Here is a 14,213-nt window from a genome sequence, read left to right as displayed (position 1 = left end):
AAGTCACATACATATGTGAGTATTTGGCAGCGTGGCATTGTGTATGCATGTACCTTGGTTTACCTTGGTCATGTTAGTGCATGTGAATATGTAGCAATTCATTTCTGCTCATGTGACATCATTATCGTGTAGGAATGTGTGCGCAAAATGAATAAGGCTGGTGTGTGAGTCATCGAATCCTTTTCTTTGTAACTTGCCATATTCAACCCAAAGGGATGATGAGCGACGTTCTTGGGTTCTTCTGTGCAGGTGGTGAGTCCTGGCAAAAACTGGTTTTGTTAATCCATACTTTCTAACTTTGTGTCAGGTTACTATTTTCACATAGACGTGTTACTTCTTGGAACTTGAAACGATTTTTATTGGTTGGAAAATATTTTGAGTTCACACGTTTCTGTTAAAACTTACTTGCTTTTGGAAGTGAGGAGGCAAGCGAATCCAAATGACACAGAAAGACGGTAAGCAATTAGTCATTTGCTTTTTAGCATTCGTAAGAATCACTTTGCGATTAAGTCATCACATATATGATGCAAATACATATATTAATGTTACTTTTTCTTATTGTGACCATACTAAATTGCACTGTTTAGCAGAAAATGGTTATAGTCAGCAAGTGTACTTCCTAAATTCTGTCGTAGTGCTACCGGAAGCGGTGACAAGGCAAATCAGTTCCTTCACTTTTTCTCTCATGCCTATATCTCTCTTGTGTATGGATTTTTTTTTTTTATTACGTTTTTCCAATCTTTCTCTGTTATAGTCATTGAAAAGATTTTTTGGTCTCATTTTTATTAAGAATTATTGAAAAAGACTTATTGAAAACACTTTTAAAAATCTTTTTAAGTAATGAACTATTAAATAAAGACTAATTGTGTTATTTTTTTTTCTTTGTATAATTTTGTTAATTTTTATTGTCTACTTTTTGATAATGTCCTCTTTTTATATTTTATTTCACTAAATTATACACAATACTGAAGAACAATAAAAGTGAAGGAACTGGTTTGCCTTGTCACCGCTTCCGGTAGTGGTACACCAGAAGTTAGGAAGTACATTAGCTGACTATAACACAGAAAATAAAAAAATAAAAATATATTTAATTGATACATAAAAAAAAAATTTTTGAAAATGATTATTATTTTTATTTTTATTTTTATTTTTTCAGAAAGGACATCAAGTGTCCACACGTTGGATTCTCTTGACTTTGCTCGTTACTCTGATGACGGGGAAAGACAAGTCGATGAACGAATGGCTGGTGAGTAATTTTTTTCAACTCCTCTTCAACTTATGGAAATCCTTAAAGACTTGTTGGAATATCCAACATGGGGTGGGTCCATAATCCTTTAGATATTTTTACATCTTTTAATAATTGTAGGAAGTTGTAGTCTAAAATACTTGAAAGCGATAAAACATACTGTTATGTGGAAACTGCATAAGCATTACTTAGTGTGTGACTAAGTCATTAAGGATTCATGAAAAATAATTCCAAAAACTATCTGAAATATACCCATTGAACTAAGTGCAAGAGAGATTCAAACAATTGTACTTAAATGGATTAGAATCTGATAAGGATCTCTCGGTTGGAATATGTGAGATAGTGGGTGAATATCTGGCATCTGTTAGGATTCCCATCTCCAACATGAACAAACCTGATAAAAAAATTGAAGAAAAAAAAAAAAAGAATTGTTTAAGACCAGCATTTATTAACCATCATATGATTTTATACTTGTATTTTATTGAAGTTAATCTTTTTTTATTTTCCAGTTCTTGAGTTTGAGTTAAGGAAGGCCCATGAAACCATCAAAGGTCTTCGAGCAACTCTTACAAAGGCTGCAGGTAAAATACAAGTTTTTTTTATCATTTCATGCATATGAAGATGCCTCCCTCTTCCTTTATACACACGCAAAAAAAAAAAAAAAACACAAAAAAAAAAATAACAGGAAAATTAGCACAATTAATTTATATGTACATAAATAATTGTTGGAAATCAAATATAGAAGCATTATTAAAACAAGCAAACAAAAAAATAAGCAAAGATCAAATGAGATGTTCAAAATAAGTTTTTAATGATTCTATGCTTGAGACTTCTCTCCTTTTTATTTCAATTTGATATTACACTAAACTAAGGTTGGATTCATTACTTTAAGATCTGATTTTTTGAGGGCCATTCACTTGATTAAGTGATATCATGAGTATTAACTTTGAGCCAGGTAATTGGATGTATGGGTCCCTACTTCTTGTTGCTAAGTCCATTAATCTCCTCTCATTACTTGCTTTATGCTGTGGAAAATTTGGATGCATATCTTATTTCTACGTATGTACAAACCTATTCACTGTTTTTCTCATTTCATTTTTTTGTTTGGAGGAAGGGGACTTTGTATATAAATTAAATATCTGTCCCCAGATTAAAATATATCATCTCTCAATTCTGAAGGAATTCTTCCAATGTAAGGCAATAACTATTCATTTTAAAATCAGTTGATTTTTCTTAACTCATAGGATCAAATTTTATACTTTGCCTAGAACATCTGGCACAAAACCATTCTATATTTTACTTTCTTTCCAATCTAAATAATGGAGTTTTAGGTATGACTCTAAAAAATGTTAAGTGGTGAGGCTCCATTAGAGGGCTGTAGGGAATGTGAAGTTGTACTTTAATTAGCATTGCTCCCAGATCCACTTTGGCTCGGAGTAGTAATACTTGTTAGGGCATCTGGTGCTATCAGATCATGTTGTCTGAAGATACTGGCTTCCTGATCAAAAATACACCACACATTGATGTTATTGTTCTTTTCCTTTCCTTTTGCAAAACTCAATCATGTTTTGCAACAACAAAAACAACAATTTCTTTTTATATAAGATTACCAAACCAAATACCATGAATAAATATTTGAAGATATAAAGAACTTGAAGCATAAAAATTACTAAATTTGGCATTAAATAATCTAAAAAAGGTTAATATGCTATAAAACAAAAGCAACCAACAAATGCAAATAACAGTGTTTCTAGTCATCAGAAATTGTGTTTACCCGCCTTTTTTTTTTTTTTTTTTTTTTTTTTGTGGTTGCAATAATAGAAACAATTAAAAAGAACAACAAATAACTCCATTATTTGCTCCAGCATTTGGTTTACTTTTTACAACAATTTACATCAGATGAACTGCATATTCCCAATTCAGTTCCCATTGGGAGGAGGTTAGGATGGCCCATAGTCTTCTTGCTCACAGAAACTGCCGTTCTGCTGTTGACACACAAGTAGTTGGCACATTCAGTAGTGACATTATTCAACATTCATGACAATAGCAATTGTAGAGATGTGATTCTTTTCTTCTCCTTTTCTCTTTGTGGCTGCAATAATAAAAGCAATTAAAAAGAATAACAAACAACTCCATTATTTGCTCTGGAATTTGTTTTTTGTTTTTTTTACAGTAATTTACAGCAAGTACATGTTGATAAATTGTATCTACTCCGCCCCTCAACCCTTTTGCTGTGGTGGAAGCCTCAAAGGCAGGCATCTGATCACAAGACAAAATTCATCTCTCTTCTTTGCCATATTGATTTCCTGTTATAATGCAACTTCCTGTATGAGTAGCACTAATCTTTATCTTGACCTCTAATGGAAATTACCTTTTCTTGCTTGAACTAACCTCATGTGGAATTTTCTGTGTGTAACCTAATTTTTACACACCCAAGTCCAATATTGCTTCAGTAAGATTAAAGTATGAACTAAAAGGGGAAAGGGCAACAAGCAAGTAGAAATTGCAATTTTATTCATTCTTTCAAGGTCCTAGGTAAAAAAGACATACAGTAGTGATCCTTCATTTGAGGACTGTGAGGTATAAAGAGTTGCCTGTTAGTTAGCATTGGTCCACTTTGGTCCAAAGTGGTAATACTTGTTAGGGAATCTGGTACTACCAGATCAGACTGCCTAAAGATACTGGCTTCCTAACCAAAATGGCAGCAAGCATGGATGTTATTTTTTTTTCCCCTTTCCATTTGTAAAACTCAATCATGTTCTGCAAAGTCAAGAACAAAAGCAATTTTCCTATACAAAAAAAACAAAAAAACAACTTCAAACCAAACACCATGAATATATATTTAAAGATATAAAGAACTTGAAGTATAAAAATGTTTTTCCAAAATTACTGGATTCGGCATTAAATAATCCAAAAAGGGTTGATATGCCATAAAATAAAACAACCAAACCCAAACTAAATCAATTGATAGAATTTTCAGAAATTATTTTTTTAAATTATTGAACTAAAATTATTAAACTATATATGGACTAAGCTTCTACATTGTAGTGTCTAAAAATGTTAGATAGCATTCAAATGCCTGACATTATTCTGAGGAGGAGGGGCATATAATCATGCCACTTTGAACAAAATCAACCTCAATTATGTTTGTTCCCATTTTGTTGATTCCATAACGAATCACCCAAAAGGATTATTGCTAAAAAGCCAGAATAAAATTAAATGTACTTTTAGTAAAAATTTATATCTTTCTATTTTTTTTATTTTGATTGTAGATAGTTATATAGCTTTTCTTTTTCTTTGAAAAAATTGGTAATTGTTGTACAAATAAATAAATATCTAGTTGGAAATTTATATATATAAAAAAAAAAAAACACATATCAGTGGCATTGTGGGATTCATTTTTTTTTTTTTTTTAGAAAAAAGAATTTCTGAAATAGTTACTTTTGCATGGATATACTTATCTGGATTTATTTAATACTAGCTATACCTATTTATGAACATAGTCCTGTGTGTTCATTTCACTAGTTATGATTGTCTTACTTGTGCTTGCTCAAAATTGTTGCAAATCCAGTCAGTTCTGCAACAAAGAAATTCTTTCTCCAAAACAAAAACGATGAACCCAGTTTATAAGCAAATAATAATTTTTATTTAAATTTTAAGCACTTTCCCAAGGTTGAGTGGCAGATTTGCAGATTTTTCCCTGACCAGACAAAAACACGTCTCCTTACAGTCCTTTGGTTGGTAGTTCCTAATGGACCCAATTTGCCCAGAGAGGCACGCTGTCTGAACTGCCAGGGAGCTTTCCGAGAAATCAACTACCTCTGTCAAACCTGCTCCTACTCCTCTTCCTCGCTCTCCTCTGAGTCTCCCCTTCCCATATTTTGGAATCTTTTCACCTTTCACTGATTCTGGCTTTGTTAATATGATCACCATTCGAGCACCCAGAAATCATTGAAGACATTCATAGAAGATACCATCTAGATGGTCTCCATTCATGGGTGCTTGGCAAAGGCTGATTCCAGCATGATGTTCCCATTCAATGAGGCACTTTGACAAACAAAGAAAATATTTCCTGGGTTGTTGGATTCCAGCCAGAAATACTTTCAGTTCTTTGTGTGCCCTCCCCCTCCCCCTCTCGTCCTTTGGCCAAATATCTGTCATCTGCAAAACATGCCTGGCATTGTCCTGAGGCAGTGAAGTAATTTTATTCCTTAATTTTTTTTGTTTGCACATTTTTAAACTTGAGGTAGGCAACTCCTATTATATTCCTTAATTTAAAATGAGTTATTCCACGGCCACCGAGAGTAAGAAGAAGGCCTGTTAACTGAAAAATTTCTGCAGGCAATGTAGGTAAGATTTGTCAGACTGTCAGTACTATATGAGGGCCATTTGAAAACGAGCAATAAAACATTTTTAAAAAGAAAAAGGAACACGGTTCGATTACTACTTAAACTGAACTTTATTCAATATAAAATATAAACATTATCTATGTAAAATTAAGTAATTTTAAAGCAATATACAATTTAATACTGATAAAACTGAATTATGAATTTAGGGAACAAACAATTAAAGAAACATTAAACAAATATTTTTTGTCCTTCGGAACAAGATCAGTGTAGTATCTGTTTTGATGCTACACTTTATCTTTTCTGTCTTCGGTCGGTGGAGGAGAAGTCTTTCATGACTGAGATTATTTTTGTTCCTATCCAGAGTGCCCCTTATTGGGAAGCTGGATTTTCTCCACAAGATTATATGTTAAAATATTTAAATAACTATTACTTTAAATACAGAAATTATATTTAAAGTTTTGGGTTTCTGTTCTTCTATGTCCATTTTCCTCCTATGTTTTTCATCAAAATGTGTAGCGTATTAGTTGTCTCACAAGCCATCATCAGTGATTGCTCCCTGGCAGTAACCTGTGGTGTTCCCTGGAGACCAAGTGACAAGTCTCCCCAGATTTCCAGTGTTCTCCACCTTTTGACCACTTGTGTAGATGATTGCATGTTATTGCAACAGCCGTTGTCACTGATTTCTCGTTGGCATCAGCCATTGGTGTTTTCTGGGGTTTGGGTGACAAAATGCCTCCCCATGGTACCAGATTTGAACTGCATATTTCCAGTGGAGATTTGGTCAGTACTCTCTCATCTCGGTCTTTCCATCCTCCTTGACCCTTCACAACTAGTTGGTGTGCTGTGGCGCCAGTCGATGTCATCTACACCAGTTTTTTTATTATTATTACTATTATTATTATGATAATAATAAGGGTGCTTGTGCCGTGTACGCACGTGTATTTTAAATATTATTTTCAAGTTAAATTAAATTTTAGGTTTGTATTACTGTACACATAGATTCGAAAAAGTTGTCAAAAAACAAATATATAACAAATGAATGTTATCAAAAGCAAGATAAGTTACTTTTCTACCTAACTGGATATGTTTTTCGTATTTTTATTTAATGTAACATGTTTATTCAGCTCGAAAAACATACTGTGTTTACCGATGTATTGGAAATTCAAAATGGCGCCCGACTGTTTCTTTAATATGGTAAGTTTGGGAAAAGGTGCTATAAATATAAAACTAGACAAAATACTGTTAGAAATTCGCTCAATATATATTACCGTGACATAGGTTGACATATATTCGGTGCTTTTTTAATAGTATTTTGTCTGGTTTTCCCGAACTTACTGTATTAGAGAGAGTCGGGCGCCATTTTGAATTTTTCAATACATCGATAAACAATGTATGTTTTTTGAGCTGAATAAACATGTTACATTGAATAAAAACACGACAAATATATCCAGTTTTGTAGAAAAGTAACTTATCTTGCTTTTGATAACATTTATTTGTTATATATTTGTTTTTTGACAACTTTTTCGAATCAGTGTAAAGTAATACAAACCCAAAAATTGTTTGTTTTGAAGTAAAAAAAAAAAAAAAAAAAAAAATGAAATATTCGACTTTCTCCAATAAAAAATAAAAGTTCAAACACGAATTCACTTACGATCTTTTGATTAAAATTATCCCAAATGTGCAATTATCATAATTATTTTCCGAATGGAGAATTATTCTTTTTCTTGAGAACATACATGGACAATCGGTAACATATATTGGTAGCCATATTTTTTTTATGCCTGTTAGCATGACCACGTGGTTAAATACTGGAAGCTGTCTATACCTACAACTTAATTAGGAAGTGACGTTACGCTGTCGTATGCATCGGCCTTCTTTCTCGGTAGCCACGGTTATTCCCCTTGTTGATTTTATTTTTAAGTGATTATTAAAAAAATGTTTCATCTTAGCAGATATTTGTGCAAAATTAATTTTGAATATAAGTTGTAGCTAAGTACATTATATTTTCTCATAACATGGTACAATAATAATTGAAAGTTTTATTTGTCAGCTGAAATACTACTTGGGTCTAGCTCTAAAAGTCCAACAAGATAACTATATATGTTAATTCAGATATTCACTATTTTTTTTTTTTTACAATAACAATTATTGCTAATATTTTTCTATACATTGAGTTAGGTCTTTTCTTTGACTTGTATATAAGTGCAATTGTGTAGTGCTATTATTTTTTAAATTTTTTTTTTATTGAAACTGTCTGCTTCAGCTACTTTAAAACTCTTTTCATTGTTTTTATGCTTGCAGAAACGGAACTTGCTTCACCCGAACAAGGCCATGAAGGACCCTTCCCTGATGGCAAAGATGAAATCATCAAACCCTTGGAGAAAAAGGCCCTGAACTTTCTAGTCAATGAATATTTGCTGCTGAGCAATTATAAGCTGACGTCTGTCACCTTTTCTGAAGAAAATGGAGATCAGGTAAGTATGAGCAGACTTCATTTTATCTTGAAAAACACATCAAACTATTTTGTATTCTTGAGATTATTCAAACTATGGTTCTCATCCTGAATGCTATTCTCACAACGTTTTGGCCAATGTAAGACCTGACCTTCTTCACGTGTATTTTGCCGAATTTGGGGAATCGCCACAAAATTTTGAACAAAATGTCTTATCCAATCAATGGAGGTAGCATATTCCCAGTCCATCAGCCATGACTGGGTAGAAGTTTTAAGTAATTAGCAAATTGCAGAAGAGGGTCACTTAAAACTAAATTTTACTCTGTACTTTATCTGCTATGGCACGGGTCCTTGTGGACATTTCTAATATGCTTTTGGGAAATGTTTTTAAATGTGTAACCTTACTATTCAGCTATTTTGTTTTGCCACTCTGTAATAAAAAGCAGTATCTATTTATTTCTATGTAGAAAGGAATTAAGAAGGAATATCTGAACTATCAGATGAAATATTGAACAAAATTTGATATGCATATTATGACATTAATAGTGTATAGTGTTCGCTTCTTCTGAAGCATTGTGCACTGATGTGATATTTTTGTCTTTAATTTAAAAGAGTGACAGAAAGAGGGAGATAATTCAAACTTCTCTTGAGAGGATAAAAGTGGGAGATAAATACAAAATCAAATATAACTTAAGAGAATATACTAAAATTAAATAGATGGTACTTATACAGATTGGTACTTACAGCGATAAAAAAAAAAAAAAAATGGAGAAAAACTTTTATATTGTACCTACTTGTCATGGAATGAAGATTTTATATTCCAAAAATCACAAAAATTGATCAAGTAGTTATTTTTATATTTATGAAAAACAATTTTTTTTTTTTTTTTTTTTTACTGATAAGTGAAAGACAAGGTCATGTTTTACTAGAAAAGGGGAGATAATCAGTGATTATTTTGACAGTTTCCATGTGCATTAGTTGTCTGCCCTTGTCCACTCATTAGTTAGACACTTCCTTCATCCTCATAAAAACCGAGTAAAATTTGATTTTCTTGAATAAAAATAAAACTACTTGATCAAATTACGTGATTTTAGGAATTTTTCATCTTTGACCCGTGACTGGTACGTACATCATATTGACATTTCTGTATTTTCTTTACTTTAAAACGCCAAATTGATTTTTGAAATGAATTAAATATCAACTAATTAATAAACCAGTTTTATGATAAAAAGCGTAATTAAAATGAAGTAAAGTTTAAATGAACGACCTGTGAAAAAATGTTTTTGTTGCAATATTTTAGACGAATAATGGGGTATGATCCCACACAGTCGGACGATTCTATTTATAAATGATGCTGCTAGGAACTGATGAATCGAATTAATTCACGTTCTGCTACCAACCAATCAGAAATCAGAATTGCTCCATAAATATTAAACCTTTTCTGTAGCAATTTCACATGTTTTTTCCGTCTCGACACGGTAAGAATATTTTGCTCTGTGGAACTCTCTACTGCAAACTAGTCACCTCTCAGGACTTGTGTGTAACAACGAACCATCGGAAACTGTTCTGTCTACTGCAAACCAGTCACCTCTCAAGACTTGTTTGGAACAACGAACCATCGGAAACTGTTCTGAAACTAAACATGGCTTACACTTCTAGATTTGGAACAATGAAAAAGTTGAAATTATCTCCCCTTTCATCTCACTCTTGTAAATTAAAGACAAAAATATTTCATATGTACACAATGATGCAGAATGCACCACTTTGAAACAATTTTTTTTTTTTTTAAGGATTTTTTTTAGTTTAAAAGATAGTTAAAAAAAGAAAAAAAAAAGGAAATCTCCAAAAAGACATAACAAACAATAGTAATAGCCTGCATTGACTGTATATACAAACAGTTGCACTTAAAGGAACGGTCAGAATCTTAAAAAGATCTCTCAGTAAGAATATATAATATAGCGGGTGAATATTTGGCATACAACATACATCTTAAACAGTAGACTTGTTTTCAGTTTGGAACACTATTTTCGCCACATAATAAAAGGCTTTTAGAATTCATATATTTTTCTGTTCTTTAAAGAATGTTTTTTGTTTTCATCTTAACAGGATTTTGAAGACTGGGATGATGTTGGATTGAATATTCCAAAGCCGCCAAGTCTTCTACATCTTTTTAGGGATTATGGCAACCATGCTTTTCCATCGATGGATACGAGTGACGTTGGTTGTATGGTCAATCTGGAAAATGAACATCTGATTGAGTTACAAACAAAATGGAAACGTAAAAGAGATAACTTAGTAAGTGACAAAGAATATATAAAAAAACATTTGTGCATTTATATAAAAGAAATCTCTTTGAATTTGTGACTTTCATTTCTTGTCTTTAATTCTATATACATATTTGTATATCATCTTTGATTGATTTGAATGCAATTATTGTATTAAAAAACTAAATATATTGAAGCTAACTGCAGAATAAAAAAACTAGATTTTTTAGCCTGCTAAAAGCTGGCAAAAGTTATAGCCTATTGACTTAGAATTAATGTTTTATGCCAAATTGATGGTTGAATAGTTAAATTTGTCTACATTTTTGCATTAAATACTAATCCTAAAATCTCTCCTAATTCCTGACTGTACATTGAATGGATGTCATAATACTTTGTTCACTGCACCTTATCATAACAAATGTCCATACAAAATTTCAATCCGATCAGTCCAGTAGTTTCTGAGTAGTTTTTGAAGTAAATGTGGTATTGTGGTGACTAATCCCTATTAATCCCTAACTGTGCATCGAAACGATACCATAATACTTAGTTTGCTGCACCTTATCATAACAAATGTCCATACAAAATTTCAGTCAGATCAGTTCAGTAGTTTCTAAGAAAAATTGACATGGACTGACAGACTCTTGAGAAATATAATGTTGATAAGTTTTACTTGTTGTATACTAGTTCTGTCTGGAGGTGATGTGAAGGCTTGATGATTTCTTTCGTCTGGGCATTGGTTTTATTGATCATGGAAGTGACTGATAAAGATTCTTTAAATAAGTGTCTGGCCAGATTGTTGATTCTTGCCAATAATTAAACATAAAGAGATTTGTATCTAAAATATATGTAGTCCTTTATTTTATCTTGTGATACATACTTTGGGCAGAGAGGGAGAGAGAATATTGCCAACTTTTCAGACATATTTCCTTTTTTACCAAATAATTTTTTTTTAATTGTAGTTTTAAAGTCAAATTTAATTATTATGGTATCATTTGGTCACATTAAATTAGTGATTCAAATTACCAAACTCTAACTAATTCTGTTTTCTAATGACTATACAATCATTGGATTTAAATATTTTCCAAATCATTAAACCATCATTAATACATGAACTTTTATGGAGAATTACCTGCCCCCATCATCTTCTCCTTTCAGTTGAAGTGCTTCCAAATTCCTTTCAAATTTTGAAGAGTCACTAAGTAATCTATTTCTTTTGTTGAACTATTTTATTTACCTTTTTATTTAAAATTTTTTTCGCCCCAATCAAGGCACAGTGCCACTTTGATGTTGGGGCTACTATCAGGGCCATAAGTTGCAGGAATGCTATGTACGAGGGAGTTGAGCAGCAAGATGTCTGTTCACATTACACTTCAACTTCTGTATGTCAGTACACAAGCTTCTATCTTTACATCATCAACGTTCTGATCCCCATCTGGCATCAATTGAAATGAATGGCTCTCGTCTTGGGGAGGCCTCAAGTTTTGACAGGCTTCTGGGCTTGACCTTTACTCCTGATCTTAAATGGAATACATACATCAAATCTGTTGCCAAGGCTGCTGGAAAAATGGTCGGATCCTTCTATCTATCCAGTAGATATCTCACTGCTGATGCAATTCTCTATCTATATAAGAGCCAGATACGTCCAAGGATGGAGTACTGTTGCCACATATGGGCAGGAGCTGCTAGAAAAGACTTGTCCTGCCTTGATAGAGTTTAAAATAGACTTCGGGGCCTGGTGGGAGATGTCCTTTTCTCTTCGCTGCAACCTCTGTCTCACAGAAGAGATGTTGCGAGTTTGTCTCTGCTTTATCGTTATTTTCATGGAAAGTGTTCGACTGAGCTTCAATCTATGGTCCCCCCTCGCCAAACTTTCACAAGAAACACTAGACTAGCTGAAAACATTATCAATAATTTTCCCCACTCCTTATCTGTACCTAAACCTAAACATAGATTCCATGATCAAAGCTTCTTCCTTAGAACTGCACGCCTGTGGAATTGTCTTCCATTTTCCTGCTTTCCAGCTTTCTATAATATGGTTGTCTTCAAGTCCAACGTGAACAAGTTTCTGATGAGCCGTTCCACTTAAGTTAACAAATTTACCGAACTTCCATTACTATTGATTACTATATTGTCCTTTTGACTACTCTACACTCTTTAACCCTTATCCTTGAGTGGCCTATCGGCCTGTATAAGTGGTGACGTCTATGTAAAAAAAAAAAAAAGAAAAAAAAAAGTTGGGAAAGCAGTTCTGGGGAAGAAACCTGTATTAGAAGGCCTTCTTACATTTAGGAATCTCTACTATGCAGGGGTGGCATTTTGTTGCTTGTCGAGTTTACTGGGGGTGTTTATGTCGAGGGAGTACAAGGTCTTGTAGTTCAGAGCAGTCACCATTAAAATACTTGTAGAACAGGCAGAGGGATGCAACATTTTGTTGATGGGACAGAGGCTGGAACCTAGATGAGATTTCAGATCCTATTAGGTTGGCAACTCTCTTTTGAACCCTGTCCAGGAGCGAGAGACTAGTAGTGGATGCACCAGCTCAAATGTGACAACAGTACTCCATACATGGGCAAATAGTGACCTTGTAGAGAATGAACCGCCTTGTTTATGAAGAAGGCTTTCATTAATATAGAGATGTCAAAAAAATATTGTTACAATAACATTTCTTTTGGTTCTTATTCAAAATTCCATCTATATTAAAATAGAAAAAGCTGTGTGATGTACACAACTGTGAGGAAACAAAAATATCATATTCCAAAAACCACATAAATTGATCAAGTAGTTGTATTTTTTTTTTTTTAGAAAGAAAACCAAATTTTATCAGTAACCAAAGAGCATCTCTCTTGTCCACCACTTTGAAAACAATCTAATGAAAACACACGAAAATAACTCAACAATTCAAACTTGCTATCATTGTTATATATTCCCATTAATTGCTTATAAATGATTTTTTTATACAAATAAAACTTGATCAATTTACGTAATTTTTGGAATATGATATTTTTGTTTTGTTACGAGTATGTACATCATACAAATTTTTTTCTTTTTCTGTTTTTTAATATCGGGGAAATTCTGGACAAAAAACAATTTTTTTTTACTGTGCATGTTTTAATTTGGCCTCATTTAAATTCCATAAAACTCAAACTCTTTTAGAAAATCGTTATGATGTTGAATTTTGACAATTTGTGTCCATATAAATTTAATAATTTATTGAATAAAATATAATTCTCGGATTTTTAGTGATTAAAAATAACAATCTGATCTGGCTAAAAGCGGTAGAGCATAAGCAACTAGGATTGGCTACATATCATGCTATAAGCAATCTCATATAGATATATGTAAAAATCATACTTAAAAAAAAAACCCCATGAAATGATAGATTTCTTTGTAATTTCTTTGATTTGCAAAGTCAGAATTAAAGAAATTTGTTTAAAAAAAAAAAAAAAAAAAAGAAGGAAATTATATTTTGTCAGTTTATTTAAAATCTGACTTTTCTAGCTAATTTTCTAAGCTACAAACAACCTTCATTTTTTTTTTCTATATTGATTAAGATTGATTATGTTGTTCATATTACTTTTAAAAATGTATTCAATGTAAGTTCAGGATTTAAATTTTTTTTACAATTATGAAAATTCACATTTTTGAGGGGGTGCAGCATTTTTTAACAACCTTTGTGTGCATAATCCAATTTAAAAGGTACCAATAAAACTTTCTAGTTAAGAATCCAACATGTAAGTGTGAAAATTGTACTGTACATATCAATTTCGATCTGTGTGGGCGTTTAAACAGCAGACAACCACAAAATTATCCAAGGGAAATAACTTTTGTTAGTGAAATTCAACTTTAATACAGATTTCTAAAAAGACAGTTTCTATTTTATTTTAATAAAAATAAATCTATCT

General features: G+C 32.3%; 1 protein-coding gene across 7 annotated transcripts in view; it reads left to right on the top strand.

The window, feature by feature from the left end:
* Positions 1–14,213, top strand: part of LOC145284444 (RAB11-binding protein RELCH homolog) — a 2,006,047-nt gene that overhangs the window by 78,069 nt on the left and 1,913,765 nt on the right. For all 7 annotated transcript variants that reach the window (XM_080133263.1, XM_080133262.1, XM_080133261.1 and 4 more), the window contains 4 exons: positions 1,157–1,246; positions 1,756–1,827; positions 7,897–8,069; positions 10,154–10,342. In XM_080133263.1, the coding sequence (XP_079989389.1) occupies positions 1,157–1,246; positions 1,756–1,827; positions 7,897–8,069; positions 10,154–10,342 (524 nt within the window). The remainder of the gene's footprint in view (positions 1–1,156; positions 1,247–1,755; positions 1,828–7,896; positions 8,070–10,153; positions 10,343–14,213) is intronic.

Source organism: Euprymna scolopes, chromosome 9, assembly GCF_053919585.1.
Source record: "Euprymna scolopes isolate OS-2025 chromosome 9, ASM5391958v1, whole genome shotgun sequence".
Classification (NCBI taxonomy): Eukaryota; Metazoa; Mollusca; class Cephalopoda; order Sepiida; family Sepiolidae; genus Euprymna; species Euprymna scolopes.
Note: the sequence above shows the minus strand (reverse complement) of the source record. Positions and strands in the feature narration are given on the sequence as shown.